This window comes from Miniopterus natalensis, chromosome 9, assembly GCF_054644295.1.
Source record: "Miniopterus natalensis isolate mMinNat1 chromosome 9, mMinNat1.hap1, whole genome shotgun sequence".
NCBI lineage: Eukaryota > Metazoa > Chordata > Mammalia > Chiroptera > Miniopteridae > Miniopterus > Miniopterus natalensis.
In genome coordinates this window covers 73997921-74012774 of record NC_142089.1, presented here as the reverse complement: position 1 = coordinate 74012774, position 14854 = coordinate 73997921, and the positions used below count along the sequence as shown (strand labels likewise).

Genomic DNA, 14854 nt, shown 5'->3' with positions numbered 1-14854 from the left:
TGCAGTTCAAGGGCTGTCCCAGTTTTTTAGAAGAAGACAGAGGCAGGACTGGATGCGGGGAATGGTTTTGCCTGACCTCGGAACCTTCACTCCCTATTGAAATTTTATTAGCATTTGCTATCAGCTGCTCGTCCTTGGGCCATAGTCACTCAGAAAGGAAGTGTCCAGGTTCTGTTAGAGCCCTAAGATTTCAGCCTGTGATCCTAGAACACAGATCCAAAGGCTTGGCCTTCTGAGGCGACATGGAGGAAAATCATGGACTCTGGTGTCGGCACACGAAGGACCGTTCCGTCCTCGCTGAGAGGTCCTGGGGCTGCCAGCCTCTCCGCACCTCAGCAGCCACATCTGCAACATGGACTAACATTCTGTGTCAAGTTCCCGCCAGATCCTCAGAGTGCTCGCTCTTATCTTCCTCTTCCTCTCTCTGTGAAAACAAATTGTCATAAATCCTAAGAACTAGATACACTAGGATCACGTGATAGAGAAGGCACAACTTGGCATGAGCTAGTGAACTGCCCACAATTGTCGATCTGATTTCCGGTCTTCTCACAGGTTACTGTAGCCTCATGGTCATCTGCACAAGGAACCTGTTGACAGTTGAAAAGGGTATTCATTTTTCTTAAGTTAATTTCAAGTTATTTATTGAAAGGGAGGGTGGGTTTGGTACTAATTTGTATCCCTTAGTGTTATCAGACTTTCTTAATTTTTAGATGCTATGAAAAAAAATTTTTTTTTAAGTTGGAATGTGCCATCCAATAAATGTCTAAAGAAACTTGCCAACCCATCCGGGCGTGGCGCAGTGGTTGAGCATCATCCTAGGATCCAGGAGATCAAGGTTAATTCCCGGTCAGGGCACACGCCAGGGTTCCAGGCTCATTCCCCTGTAGGAAATGTGCAGGAAGCAGCTAATTAATGACAACTCTCTCATCACTGATGTTTCTCTCTCTCTCCCTCTCCCTTCCTCTCTCTGAAATCAATAAAGATACATTTTTTTAAAAAAAGAAAGAAAGAAACTTGCCAGCCTTTCTTTTTTCCCCTCCAAATGCTGATACTAAGTGGTGGTCTCCTTAAATCACCTTAGAATAGAGCACATACTTGGAGGGAGGCTGTTTTCATGAACTTTCCCAAGGCTCTGGGTCACCAAGAACTAATAACAGCACCCTCTCCTAATAACCTAAGTGAGGTACTGCGTCAACACGGGTGTTACGGTTGGGGTTCTTTTCCATTCTCTGCCACGGGGTCTCTGGCTCCACCACAGCAGTTCCCCTAAGAACAGGCCTGCCTCCTCCCTGAGGCCGTTTCCGCAGAGGTCAGGCCACATCTGAGCTGCGGCGTAGGGTCAGGCTGGTGCTCTGGGCAGCGGCTATGCAGGGACCTCTCGGTCGGCCAGAATGCGCCTGTAGAACCAGAGCGAGGGAAATCAGCATCTTACCCTCCACACACACGGGAAAGAGGCCATGCAGGTGTCGCAGGGCGGGTTGTGGAGGGAGAGGCATTGTCTTAGCCGTGTCGTGGAGTTGGGCCGAGAGCCTGTGTCCGGCTTGTGGTTCGCAGGCTCCTTCGCCTTTGCATCCCCAGCCTGTCTCTGAAGAAGGCACAGCAGAAAGTGGGCCGCACTTCCGTTTACAAGTGTGACCGGACAGTTCATGAAAACGATGCTTTTCTTCCCATCCTAAGAACGCCTCCTTACGGCAATCCTATAAAAGTTATTTATAGAAACTGTGGCTGCAACCTGCCGTGGGGCACAGTCTAACTCAGTCAGAGACGTGGTGATTGTCATTAGGAAGACTGAACCTTTATGTCACAGTGGGAGGACACTGAGACTGTCTTTTCGTAATGCACTTTCCTTCCTTATAGGTCCTAGACCTTGTTCTTAGGATGTTTGTTTTAAAACTTGGTCAAGTTAGGTCACTTTAAAGCAGGTATCCATAAAACTCTTACATGTATCATCCTAGTCTCGTAGATATCAGGGTTGTAGCATGTAACTGACTCATTTTACTATTCCAGCTCTTCGCGTGAGCTGTTAATCCACCAACACCATGAACAGCATGGAAAGGCTTTGGGGGTCTTAATAAGCACCCCAGATATTTACTCTGTCAGAACTTCTCAAATTTGACCCCTAACATCCTTCAGAAAGCAGAAGAAAGAGAAAACAGTACTCGTAAAGGGGGGTTGGGTTCTGGGGCAAATACAAAGTGATTACTTGGTTTGTGAACTAGTGGTGCCTGGGAATTCTTTATTCTGTAGAATTTTGTGCCCTAAAATAGTCCATTTTGCCTGAATAAGAAGAATAGGTCATCAGATACTCTGTTTTTGTCCCATTGGTGTCAGTGAAGTTCATGGATGTCTCCCAACAGACAGCAGGGTGTTAAGTGACATTTTTGGATAGCAGTTGCAAGAGATTGAAGAGGCTTTGAGGAGGTTATAGGTTTTAAAAACAGAGAAGTCACTATATAAATTATCATACTTCTTGAGAATATTTTCCAAAGCCTAAACATAAAATATAAAAAATTTAAAAGACATCAACCAACTCAGTTTTTTGCCAAATCACATTGTGTATCTGTGTTCTTTCCAGACATATGAAGATTCATGAGAAGGACCCTAACAGTGCTACTGCTACAGCCCCTCCATCCCCGCTGAAGCGCAGGCGGCTGTCCTCCAAAAGGAAACTGAGTCACGATGTCGAGTCAGAGAAAGAAGACCCAGCTCCTTCTAAAAAGGTCCTCCCTGCTCCCAGCCCAGATGTGCCTAACCACAGGACTCTTGGTAGAAATACCACTAGTCTTTGTTTTAGCAGTTTGGGGACTGGCCTGTGTTTTCCCACACTGTTTTCACTGTTTTGTAAGGTGTCTACAGAAGAGAGAGCCTGTGTGCTTCCTCTGTGGAGCCCCCTCTCCAAGCCCACTGATGAAATGAAGAGCTTGCTCTGTTGCTCCTGTGCTTTTTTTTTTTTCTGGCTAGAATAGGAGCTTCATAAGTGTTAGGGACTTGTCCTCACTCTTTTACTCCCAGTACCTGTCAGGTGCTGGGTGCTTTGTAGATATTTGTTGAATGGATGAGTGGGTTGAGGGTGGGTGGACGGACGGATAGATGTTATATTTAGTGAGTACTGGTTGCATGAGTGAAGGACCGGTCAGGTGCATCCTAAATACCTAGGAGGTGGCACCCTCTCCTTTTAGATAGCCTCTGAACTGAGTGGTGGCTTCTCTTCGGAAGCAAGCCCGTGTGGGAAGCCTCCTTCATGACTTTGCTTTTTCCTCTCCCCTAAGATGGTAGAAGATGGGCAGTCAGGTGACTTGGAGAAGAAGGCTGATGAAGTGTATCACTGCCCAGTGTGTTTCAAGGAGTTTGTTTGCAAGTATGGACTGGAGACCCACATGGAGACCCACTCAGATAACCCACTAAGGTAGGAGGGAGGGTGGACTGTACCTGCACTCTGGAAATCTCTTTCCCGTTCCTGTTTCCTCTGCCAGCTGGCATATCCCTTTCTCTCGTCACTACATACTGGGCTGAAATGTTGTCAACTTGGAATGAGGATGTTAGGCCATTAAGAATGGTGTGCGTGGTCGGGCTGAAAGGTGTGAGAGTGAAGGTGACTGTAGCCACAGGACGTGTTCACTGAGGTTCACTGCTTCCTTCACTCCCGGCGAGGCATGCACTCGAGTCTCCTCTCACGGGCTTTTGGGCAGCAGGCACATTATTTTCACAAGAGGTGTTGCAACCCAAATGATTGTTAGCTGTGCAAGAGTATGTGGTAAGGACAGGAAGGGCATAGCCGGTGCCCATAGGTGTTGGACTGGACTGGTAGCACTGACCATGGAGAGTGCATTTTGGGGTGAGACCAAGTTCAACTTCATGCAACATTTGACAACTGAAGCCCATCACAGAGAAACAGTGATGGGTGATGGTTCTTCTGGTCCAGCCTCAAGGTTAGGTCTCCACTGGCTCTAGTTTTCTGATCTTCAGCCTTCCCATACAGTGCATGCTAATATCACTTCCCAGCAGAATGTGACAGGGGTGGGGGGCAGGCACTCAGCTTTCTTTCCCTACCTTCTCTGAGAACATGTTCATCAGGCAGAAAGCCCTGTGTTCTTAGTGAGCAGATAGGCTTGGAACCTTTCCCTACTGAGCTGCTGCTTTTATAGTTTTTAAGCATTGGAAAGAGCCTGGCGCCATCGGGAGGCGCCATGTGCGGCAGGAGAGTTGCATGTCTGCCAGGGTCCCCAGGGCAGGCGAGCGCATGCACGGCTTCAGCTTCGGGTTTCAGGAGACAATGGGGTGTAGAAATCTGGACATCGACATCTGTGTGTGACTCACAATGTATGGACCACATTGCCTTCTTGAGACACCTGTTCGGTTGTGACTGAGGAGTGAAGGGGTCTGAGCAAGCTGAAGACTTGTGTGTTGAGGGAAAAGCCTAATTAATTGTACGGTAACTTAAAGCTGTGTCAAATATCATTATCCTTAATCACATTAGCTTGACATTTTTTTCATTAGGGGAAAAAGGATTTATGAAGATTTTAAACTGCTGAGCAATTGAAGTGCTATAAAATGTCGTTGCATAACTCCCCCGTCTTGGGAAATTGCAGGATGCCTGGGAGTGGGCATGGGCCTGTTGTCGGGATTGGACCAGCTGCATCTGAACCTTGAAGGATAATCCCTGTGTTCCTTTTCAGGCCTTCAGTTCTCTGATGCTGAGACCTGTCTCTTAACAGTTGTTCTTTGTCTACCAAGAAAAAGCATTTGACTCTTTCTTTTATAGGCTCTGTAGTTCTGAGAGATTCAGGAACTTGACTTCACCGTTTTATTAACATCCACAGCATCTCCAGGATGTGGGCTTGTGGTGGGTGGTGAATATTGAAATAGTTCTCTAGACTGAGGACCTGAGCAAACAGAGGTGAAGTTACCACATGGCGAGTTGTGGGCAGAGGCAGGAATAGCCTGTGGGACCCCCAGATCCTGTCACTGCAAAGTAAACTCACTGCTAGTCTCCGAGCTCCTTCATATGTTTTATTTCACTTCATGCTTTACTCTGTGCTCAGGTAGCATTAGGAACTACCCACTTGCCTCCTTCTAGATAATTCTCCCCTCAGGGAAAATAGCTTGAGTCCCAGTAGAGATTTCTGGGTGGCTGCAGCAGTGATAGAGAAGGATCAGGTGTCCCTTCTTAAACGCCGGCCTGCGTGAGGGTGGAATGGAGCCTTCTCCACAAGCAACTTCTCCGGGGACAGGCTGTGCTTGCTACTCAGCAAGGATGGAGATGGGGATTGCACTGGACACTGGTGGTTCCGTTCTGCACAATTTGGTGGGCAATTCGCTTGCCATGATGCCAAGGCCACCAGGACCACCATGTTGAACCTCAAGTCCTGCCTGTTTTCCTTCCCTACCCAGGAGTTAATAATGCTCCTTGTTTGGTGAGAGGTTGACTGGAGAAGTTTTGTAGCTTGGAAGGGACTCGACCCTCCTGGCAGCCCTCCCTCCTACTGGAGTCCCTGGGTGCTGCACCCACAGCGCCCAGCAGTGGCCATAAGAAGGGGTTGCCTTGCTTCTGTTGGGCAAACGGGACAGCCAGCCATCCCGTCTAGTGGCTGTTGCTAGGTGGGGTGGGGCTTGTGTCTGGAAACCAAAAGGAGTTGATTACAGAACATAGTTAATTCCCTTTTCTCCTCACTGCTCTGCCTTTCCACATAATAGCCTGCTATCAAGGAGGCCATGGGGGCAGGCAGGAGCCAGCAGGGCCCAGCCAGGCAGTGAACTGTGACAGTAGCTGGTGGGAGAAACTGCTTGTTAACCCAGAGCTAAAATAGGCACCAACTCCATTTGCAAACCCCAGAGGCAGCAGAACCACAGTGGGATAGATGCTACCAGTTTAGACAGAAAGTTTATAACTCAAAACAGCTGTTGGCTTCTCTTCTCTCCTACCCTTGCCCCCACCCCCAAAACTGGCAGGATGCTCGTTGTTTCTTAATAAAAAGTGTTGGACATCTAAACTCGTATAACCGCTAAGGCTGTTGTCCTCTGTTCCTCTGTGTTTCAAATTAACAGAAGTGTCAGCGTAGAACAACAGGCAGACACGAAGCCGCTTATAGCAATTCTGGCTCTCGTCAGTTATTGCCTGGGCCCTGACAAGACTAGAACTGAACCGGCCCCTCTGCACAGCTCCCCAGAAAGGAAGAAGCGCAGGGCTTATTGAGACTTGGCATTTGGAATCAGGTGATGGGCAAGAGTGTTCAGCGAGCAGGTGGATGAAAAAGGACATCCCTGTGTGGGGATGTTTCGAGGTGTTGAATTTCTTGCTTGGTTATAAGAATAGAACAGAGTAACAGGCAGTACACTGTCATGAATAAAGCCAGCTGGAAGGGAGGTGCACGTCAGTGCCCACCAGCACAGGTAGGATGAGAGCCACAAATGTCATTTTAAATTTTTTAGTAGCCACATTTTAGAAAACAAAAAGAAACAGGTGAAATTGGTGATGCTTTGTTGATTGTACCAGTATGTCCAAAATATGTCAACACAGGTACAACATAAAAATCATCAGTGATGTGTTCTACATTCTTATTTATGTACTAAGTCTTTGCAGTCAGGGTGTGTGGCATGGTCACAGCCCATCCGTTTGAGCAGGCGTGTTCCAGGTGCTCTGCAACCCACCTTGCAGGGGCAGGTCTAGGACAAGCCCACCTGTGGCGGGGAGGGCACCAGGGCAGCGGCTTTGCTTCAGTGGCCCCTGGTCTTGTGTCTGAGTGGCTTATGTCTGGCTGACCGGGGCTGAGCCCCAACAGGTGATAGCTGGGTGGTCACCATGGCGATGCGGCTGCAGCTGGGGGCACAGTCTGGCAAAAGCCATGGCGATGCGGCTGCAGCTGGGGGCACAGTCTGGCAAAAGTTATTGTATAATCTTACATGGCTTGATTGAAGGAGATCGAGTAATAATTTTTTAATCACTTTAGCAAATGATTGAGTGCCTATTATGTGTCAGGTGATGGACTAGACTTGAGAAAAAAATAGTGATGTTGGGGACGGCCCCTCAGGGGCCAGTCAGAAAGCAAGTAAACGAGCAGTATAAAAAGCGAAGGGGGCAGATTCAGGGCCAGGGAGGGCAGGATGCCCGTGTTCAAGCAGAGGGAGCCTTACCCCGCTGGTGTAAAGCTTCCCTGGGTACTACATGGGATTGGTAGTGCTCCCTGCGGTCCTCTGGGGGAGGCCCTCTGCTGACTGGATTGTGATCTTGGTTGTCTGTAAGGGGATTTCAGATTTGAAGGCAGTGCCCTTAAGTCTGTGTCAGGAATTAGTCCACAGGAGCCCAGGTGGCCTCTGACAGGCACCGCTGCGTGGAGGGAGGGTCAGTGCTGCTGTGGCGTGGAGGACGGGCTGGGGCTGCCCCTCGTCTCGGCAGTGGAGAGAGGTGCCAGACCCTTCTTTCTTCGGGGTTCTCACGTGTTCCACAGAGTGTTCAACTCCCTTTACCACACACCCATGACCTGCAGGAAGACCCTCAGACTAATTCAGGTGACACTGGTTCCACGCTTGTTAAATGCCATTCTAAAAATAGGGAAGAGGGTATTACAAAATGTTTGTTGGCATCTTGTATTTGAGTTTCAGGGGTCCAGGGCTCAACTCAGAGGTGGGATGGAAGCAAATTTAAAATGATGCTGGTGGCTGAGGGTGGAGGGGAGGACACTTCCCTTCTGCCCCCCCCTCCTTCCCAGCGGGCCTAGAAGCAGGAGACACCTTTGTCAGGACTGCCCCCTCTCCACCCTGCCCAAGGATACTCTCTATGACTTAGGTTGTGCCGGGTGGGGACAGCCACTGGCTTCTGGGCTCACCCCAGCCCTAGGTCTGCCTGGGCTTCATGCCACACTGGTTTGGTTGAACAGACCGAGCAGGGTGTTGGGACACCGTGTGCAGCCTGGTGGATTCCTGGGTGTGGGGAGGGCAGGCTGCCCCGCCCCTGGCCAGGGCCCTGTCACAGGGCCCACACTGTTGCTCCCAGCAACCTAGAGATTAGTGCAGCTGTTGGATGTCAGTTCTCAGCTGGGACAGGACTGGAGGGGAGGGTGGGCTCGAGAGGAGAGGAATGTCTGAGCTGGGCAGGGCTCCGAGGAGAGGCTGTTTGCACTTAGCCCTTCTTGCCTCCGGAGACAGAACAGGAAAAATGAAGCCTGAAATCCCTTTTTAAAAAGAATGTCAGTGTCTCGATTAAAACACTGTAATGAGCAAGAAATCCAGTATCTCAGGAAATTGGCCATGGTGAGCAGCAGCTTTCTTAGCAAGGTATTTTACAGGTTCTGATGACAGGGGTTGGGCCTGCTGGCAGCTCGGGAGTGTTAGTGCTAAGAAAGGCTCCCAGGGGAGCCGCTGTCCAGTGTGCAGGCATCAAGAATGTGGCGCGGGTTGTAGAAGGAGCTGGGCACCTGCAGATAACTGTCCTCGGAACTGACAGCATAGCAGTGGAGCAGGGAGGTATTAAGCTACTGGCTCCATCCTAGCTGCCTGCCAACTCTGTGGTCTCTCAAGAGTTCAGACTCAGTTTCCCCATCTGCAAAATGGATTTCAGGACTGCTGTGAGGGGGAAGAAGACAATTCACAGTCCATCATACTGTAACAAATGCTGAATGAGCATTTACCTCTGATACTATCATTTAGAATATGCCCTTTCTGGTATTTTAAACCTTGCAACGTTTACAGTTATGGTTTGTGTCTCTTTTTGGGTCGCCCATTCCAGTGAAATTGAGAAGTCAAATTCCAGACCTTCTCCCAGGTACTATTTACTTGACAGATAATATTAAAGCAGGTTTCCTTTATTTATTTTTATAAAGAGCCTCTTTTATCTAGTTTTGCTTTTGTAAAGATTGGGAAAACTGAGTGACTACTTAAATTTGGTTTGAATCCTACCTACCAAGTTTTGTAATCCACCTGTGCGAAAAGTCACATATTTAAAAGCTTGAAGGGACTTGATACCTTTAAATAATAGCACCACACATCATTTTCCTTAGATTGTTGGAGAAACCTGAGATGCTAACAAAATGTGTTTCCTGATGTTTGAAATTTACCAAAGCGTTCTTTTGAAAATACTTTTAGCATAGGGAAAAAAGTTTTTTCTTGTTCTGGAGAGTTAAGGTCACCTGACGGAGAAAATATTATTGTAGTGAGCACTGGGAGGGGCTAGTCCCGAGATTGTTTAGCCACTAGGTTTATTTTTAAAAAAGCAAAAAACCTTTTTGGTTGCCTTGTTTTTCATTTCTGTAAATCCCATTGCTGATAAATTTGCCTTCAGGGCTGACTTTCAATCTTGGATGTGTATACATGCTCCCCGCCCATTTTGGGTGCTTTGGGAAAGTTGTTTAGAAGCTTGTTGTTAGGCCCTGGCTGGGTAGCTCAGTTGATTGGAGTATCTTCCCACACACCAAAAGGTTGTGAGTTTGATTGCCAGTCAGGGTACGGATGGGAGGCGACTGATGTTTCCCACATCGATGTTTCTCTCTTTCTTTCTTCCCTTCTCTAAAAAAAAAATTATCAATAAAAACATATCCTTAGGTAATGATTTTAAAAAACAGTTTCTTGCTATCATACTTCTAATGTCCCTTTCATATGTAAAAATAAAATAAAAAGTAGCAGCTTTTTAGTGGTTATCAGTGCTTATACCTTTACTTATGGCAGTTATTCCTGATAAGTGCCTGTTATCCCTACTGTGAGCCATCAGCACTGCTGGCTCTACTCAGGGTTCCTTACCCAGAATACCAGACCATGACAGCACATTGTCACACTGCGCGTCTTCCCTGCCCAGAATTATGCAGTGTTCTTAGAAGAAAAGAAAATGGTTTTTTTTAAAAAAAAAACGTTTTTTTATTGATTTCAGAGAGAAGAAGGGAAAGGGGGAGAGAGAGAGAAACATGAATGATGAGAGTCATTGATCGGCTGCCTCCTGCGCGCCCCCCACTGGGGATCGAGCCCACAACCTGGGCATGTGCCCTGACCGGGAATCCAACCATTACCTCCTGGTTCATGGGTCGATGCTTAACCACTGTGCCACACTAGCCAGGCAAGGAAAGAAAAAGAACAGATACTGTGGTGCCCTGCCTCGTTAGGCGAGCTGTGGTACATGTCAGTTCTCAACTCAATGAGTTTAAAATGTTAACTTTTGTTTGTTTGTTTTTAAGACTAGTCGTGGATCTGGCTATGAACAAGAACATCATTTATTTGCAATAAAGTCCTTTGAGGATTGAAAGGACAAACCTCAGCTAACAAAGGAGAGTATTTCCTGGGCCTGCCTGCACTGGCTGGTTCCAGCCTTTCCCTTGCTGTCATCTTGCTGTGGCAGCCAGAGGCAGGGGTTGAGTACTGGCTGGCGGGCCAGGTCTCTCTGTGGCTTTAGGACCCGGGCAGCTCGCCGCTGTAGTGGGAGTCAGACTTCTCTACCATGTTAACAATGTGCTCTTTCTAGCCCGGCCAATGTCAAGGTCAGAGCCGGTGTGCTGTGGGATTTTGCTTGTTTTGTTTGATTTCCAAAAGAGAAGGGACAAGAAGAGCTAAAGTATACGTTGAAGGCTTTGCGGTCAGGGTGCCTCCCTCCAGCTTCCAGTGTTGGGAGCCCCCAGTCCTGCCATACCAGGGGCCACAGTGGAAACTGGGCTCACCCCCACCCCCTGCATGCTTCCCTGGGGGCACTTCTGTGCCCTGGGTCATACCCCCCCCCCAACCTCAGCCCCCTCCTATGTGTGCTTCACACCTTCCCAGGCCTCTTCAGTGACATTACAAGTGGTGCTAAGGGAGAGGAGATATGTCTCAAGGCAGCTGCTTTTCCTGTCTGCTATTCAAGAGAGCTCAACTCTGCATGCCCCTGAAACTATAGCTCCTCCTCTCCACCCACCCCTAACAGAGCTGCTAGATCCCCGCCCTGCTCATAGGAACCACCTCCAGGAAGCAGCCCTGTGAGAGGCAGGACCAGGGCTGGGATGTCACGTGGGAGGAAGGGGGATACTAAAATCTACTTAAGTATTCTAAATTAAGTTTTCAGACTCTCTCATAAAGGCATTTGCTGACATGTGCTGGGATTCAAGTGTTTTCTGGGTGAAATAGGCTCTGGTGAGCTGCCTTGGGGCACAGAAGCATGTTTCCTTGAGCAGAATGATGGGGCGTTCATACAGGCGATCACCCGTTTGTAGTTGAGGACAGGCTGCATGGCACGTTAGCATTCATCCCTGTGTTTCACGTGGACTCTTACCTTTACTTAAATTATCCTTGTTTTTCCACTGATGAATTTTTGTTTTCCTTAGAGTACCTATTTCTGTATGTGATTTAAAAAGGAAAGAAACAAGTTTGCTTTTAGAAGAGTTGATGGAGTTTTATTAGCTTGTTTAAATCCTACAACTAGATAAATTTCCTCCCAGATGCATTCGTCTTACTGAGAGCGTAGTTTCCATTTTGTAAAAGCTACCCTCAGTTTCCTACGTAGGGCCATCTCTGTTGCCAGAAAATCAGAAAACAGCCTCTTGGGTTTGTAAAACTTCCCTGTGGCAGATTGTCAAAATCACTTGCAAAATGAAATAGTCCTACAGTGCTCCCCTCTCCTAGGACTCTACAGTTCTACTCCATCGATACATTTTGCAGTCATGCTCTTCACAAGTTCCGGGCAGAGTTGAGAGATCCCCCAAACTAGGGGTAAGGGGAGAGTTGTGGGGACCACCTGACCAATGGCTGTGGTCTTAATGAAGACTGACAGGCCCAAGTGAGGTTAGCAAATACCCCAGGAACCGTGCCTGCGCTGGCTCTGCATCCAGCATCACTTACAGATGTACAATGACCTTCATTGTCCTTGAAGAGCTGCTTAGAAACAAAGTTGCAGAACTTTCTTCCTGGGGCCTTGGGAGGGCTGGTTGAGCGGGGTGTCTCTGGCTGACAAAGGCTGATCCAAATGTTCAGGGTGATGGGTTTCCTCACTGGTTTTATTTAGGTCTGTCAACAGGTGCCGAGTGTGAGAGGGGAGGCAGTGTTTTTCTGTGGGTGTTTTTTCCTTCCTTTTAACCAGCCTCGCAAAGTGCTTCTGGTTTCAAAGCACTTTTTTTCCCTCTGCCACTTTTGAGCAGCTTGTGTGTGAGATGACACTTTATCTTCTTGGAAGTGAAATGGGAGCCCCTTGGTTGAAATCCCATGAAAACAGAGGTGTGAAGTTGTAGATCTAGGGCCTTATTTAGACGTTGTTAGAAAGCTCTGAGTGTGTGTACGGGCTTCTCTTCGTGAGCTGTGGCTCCAGGAGGGTGGGGAAAGTGGTGAGGAAGCAGGTATTGTAGGCATATAGCAGAGGGCTGACCAGGAAGAACACACATTTCTCCCCAGGATCTCAAAATTAAACAGAAGTAGTAGAGACGATTATGAAGTTCTCAAGAGTGAAAAGAGAAAACACATCCTTTTGAAATTAAAATTCCATTTTCCTGCATTTTCAGTTTGCTCTGATTGCCAGGAAATGAGCTGTTCCTGATTTTTTTTTTTTTTTTTTATGTTCTTAGCAATATGAAATAATGTTTAAATCTGTAATACTACCTTGCAGTTTTCCAAAGATTTTGTTATCTGTTACAGTAGCTCTAAAGATCCCCATCATACAGATGAGAAAGAAAACAGGCTTAGAGAAGAAAGGTGAAAGCTCTCACAGGCTTGTAGCTTAAGGTGTTTATAGATTCAAGATCCCATCACTTAAGTCTCAGTATAATTTGTTTTTCAAACTTGTCTATTAGTCACCTGGTGTGTTGTTCACATACAGATTCCTAGGTCTGTCTTCTTACGTGGATTCTGGTTTCTTGGCAAGGTCATGAGGGGATTCTTATCTCAGGCATGTTTGGGGAATTTTACATAGTAGGCAATTAAAATGCAGATGAAATAAATCCTACAAGGTCACACAATCGGAACTTCCCCACCCAGTGCCTGTGGTCCCTGGGCCCATCCCCCCACGACTACACAGCTGCCTTCCGCAGAGGACACAGAGTGGTGGTTGGCACTGGTTTATTCTGCCATGTGTTCATTGAGCACCTACTATGTGTGAACCTCTGTCCTTGAAGCCAGAAACAGGAGGGATTATAAACTGAATAAGAGAATAGAGGAAGAGAGAGATGTGATGAAAACTCAACCTTATTAAAAATTAATTGCTACAATAGAAGTGCAGCAAATTCTGATTGCCCTATTAAGAAAGACTCTCTATTGTTTTTATAAAACCGACTTATGTTGCCTCTCACACTGAATATTCATGTCCAATAGGTTGTACACTGGTGCAGTAGTCTCAGTAGTGGAGAGTATTCAGAAAGGTCTCTAAGGTACAAAAAAAAAAAATAGAACTTTATCTCACCCTTTAATTTTTTCTGTTTTCATATTTTATAATGTACCCGGCTTGTTATATATACATGCAAATATATGTGTATATAAATACCTATACATAATATACCCATATTTCTCAGTTAAACAACAAATAGATGTGAGGTACTTGCTCAAAAGCTTTAATTATAAGGTGGTGTACAGTTCAGAGAGTTTGCATCCCACTTGTTCACCTTTTACAGTTGACTTACATGCTACCAAGAGTCAGTATTATTTCTTCCCAACCTTTTTGTTCAGTAATATTTGTAATTATTTACTACAATTTCATTAAATTTTATATGAGCCAGTGAAATATTGTTTTTAAAAAAGAATAGACTAGCCCTGGCTGGGTGGCTGACTTGGTTAGAGCATCATCCCATACACCAAAAGGTCACAATTTCGATTCCCAGTCGGGGCGAGTATGGGAGCCAACCGATTGATGTTTCTCTCTCATATCAATGCTTCTCTCTCTCTCCCCCTTCCTCTCTCTCTAGAATCAGTAAAAACAGGTCCTCAGGTGAGGATTTAAAAAAAAAAAAAATCTAAGTTGAGCAGACTTGGTTATTGTCCAAATTGGCCTCTTTTTATGTCGTATTTAGGGTGGGCAGGACTACCTGTAAACAGTCGAGAGAAATAATTGTAAAAATATAGGATTCTGGTCTAGTTTGGCTTGGAAAAATGTAGGTTCTTGCTCCCCCTTGAATCTAAACTGGGAATCAAAGATGTTATGTTATGAGTATGATTCATGCAGCGACAGGAACCTGGAACTTCACTCAGTGGAACTAGCCTCACACATACGATGGGTGAATGGGCGTCCAGTCAGTTCTTGTTCTTCCTGTACTTATTTTCTGTAAGGGCAACATGAGCACAGAATGAATGCTGAACCATTACTCCTAGAGGAAACACGGTCCCAGCATTTCATCAGCTGATCAGTACATAACCTCATTTTATTTGTGTTTCTGTTTAAGGACACCTTATTTAATAAATAATACTGACTCATTAACACTGAACTCCCAGCCAACAGCACTACACTCATGCCTGAATGAAGCTTATCTTAAACAGGTATTTTCTCCATAAGACACATCACAGCCTCTTGCACTTAGGACACTAGACAGCACTTCAGCACTGTGCCCGGGGGCCATTTTATGCAGCAGAATCACCAAAAAGCACTATAAATAGATTGTGGCACTCAGTAGATGGCAAAAAGACACTTGTTTACAGTTTGAGAGCTGAACAAGAAGGCAGAGTGTCTCCTTTTTTTACCTCAGCTGGGAATATGTGCCATGGGCAACTCAAATTTTTCACAGCGCTGTGCACATCTGTGAATGATCCAGAAAGCGCTGCAACTACTAATTTGGGGTTTACAAGTAAGTTTTAACAAAGACAAATTCACAAATACAGAATCCACAAATAATGAGGATCAACGGAATGTGTTTTGTCAACCAGTGATTGGCACCAATTCAAACACCAGCAGGAGCCCCCAGTTTGGGGTGTGGTGAAGAAGGAAACTTTATTT

At 46.5% G+C, this 14854-nt stretch overlaps 1 protein-coding gene across 5 annotated transcripts in view; it reads left to right on the top strand.

Annotated features, from left to right (window-relative positions):
• The window catches only part of RREB1 (ras responsive element binding protein 1), a 127688-nt gene that overhangs the window by 87854 nt on the left and 24980 nt on the right, over positions 1–14854 (top strand). For all 5 annotated transcript variants that reach the window (XM_016202419.2, XM_016202420.2, XM_016202418.2 and 2 more), the window contains 2 exons: positions 2576–2720; positions 3270–3406. In XM_016202419.2, coding sequence (XP_016057905.2) covers positions 2576–2720; positions 3270–3406 — 282 coding nt within the window. The remainder of the gene's footprint in view (positions 1–2575; positions 2721–3269; positions 3407–14854) is intronic.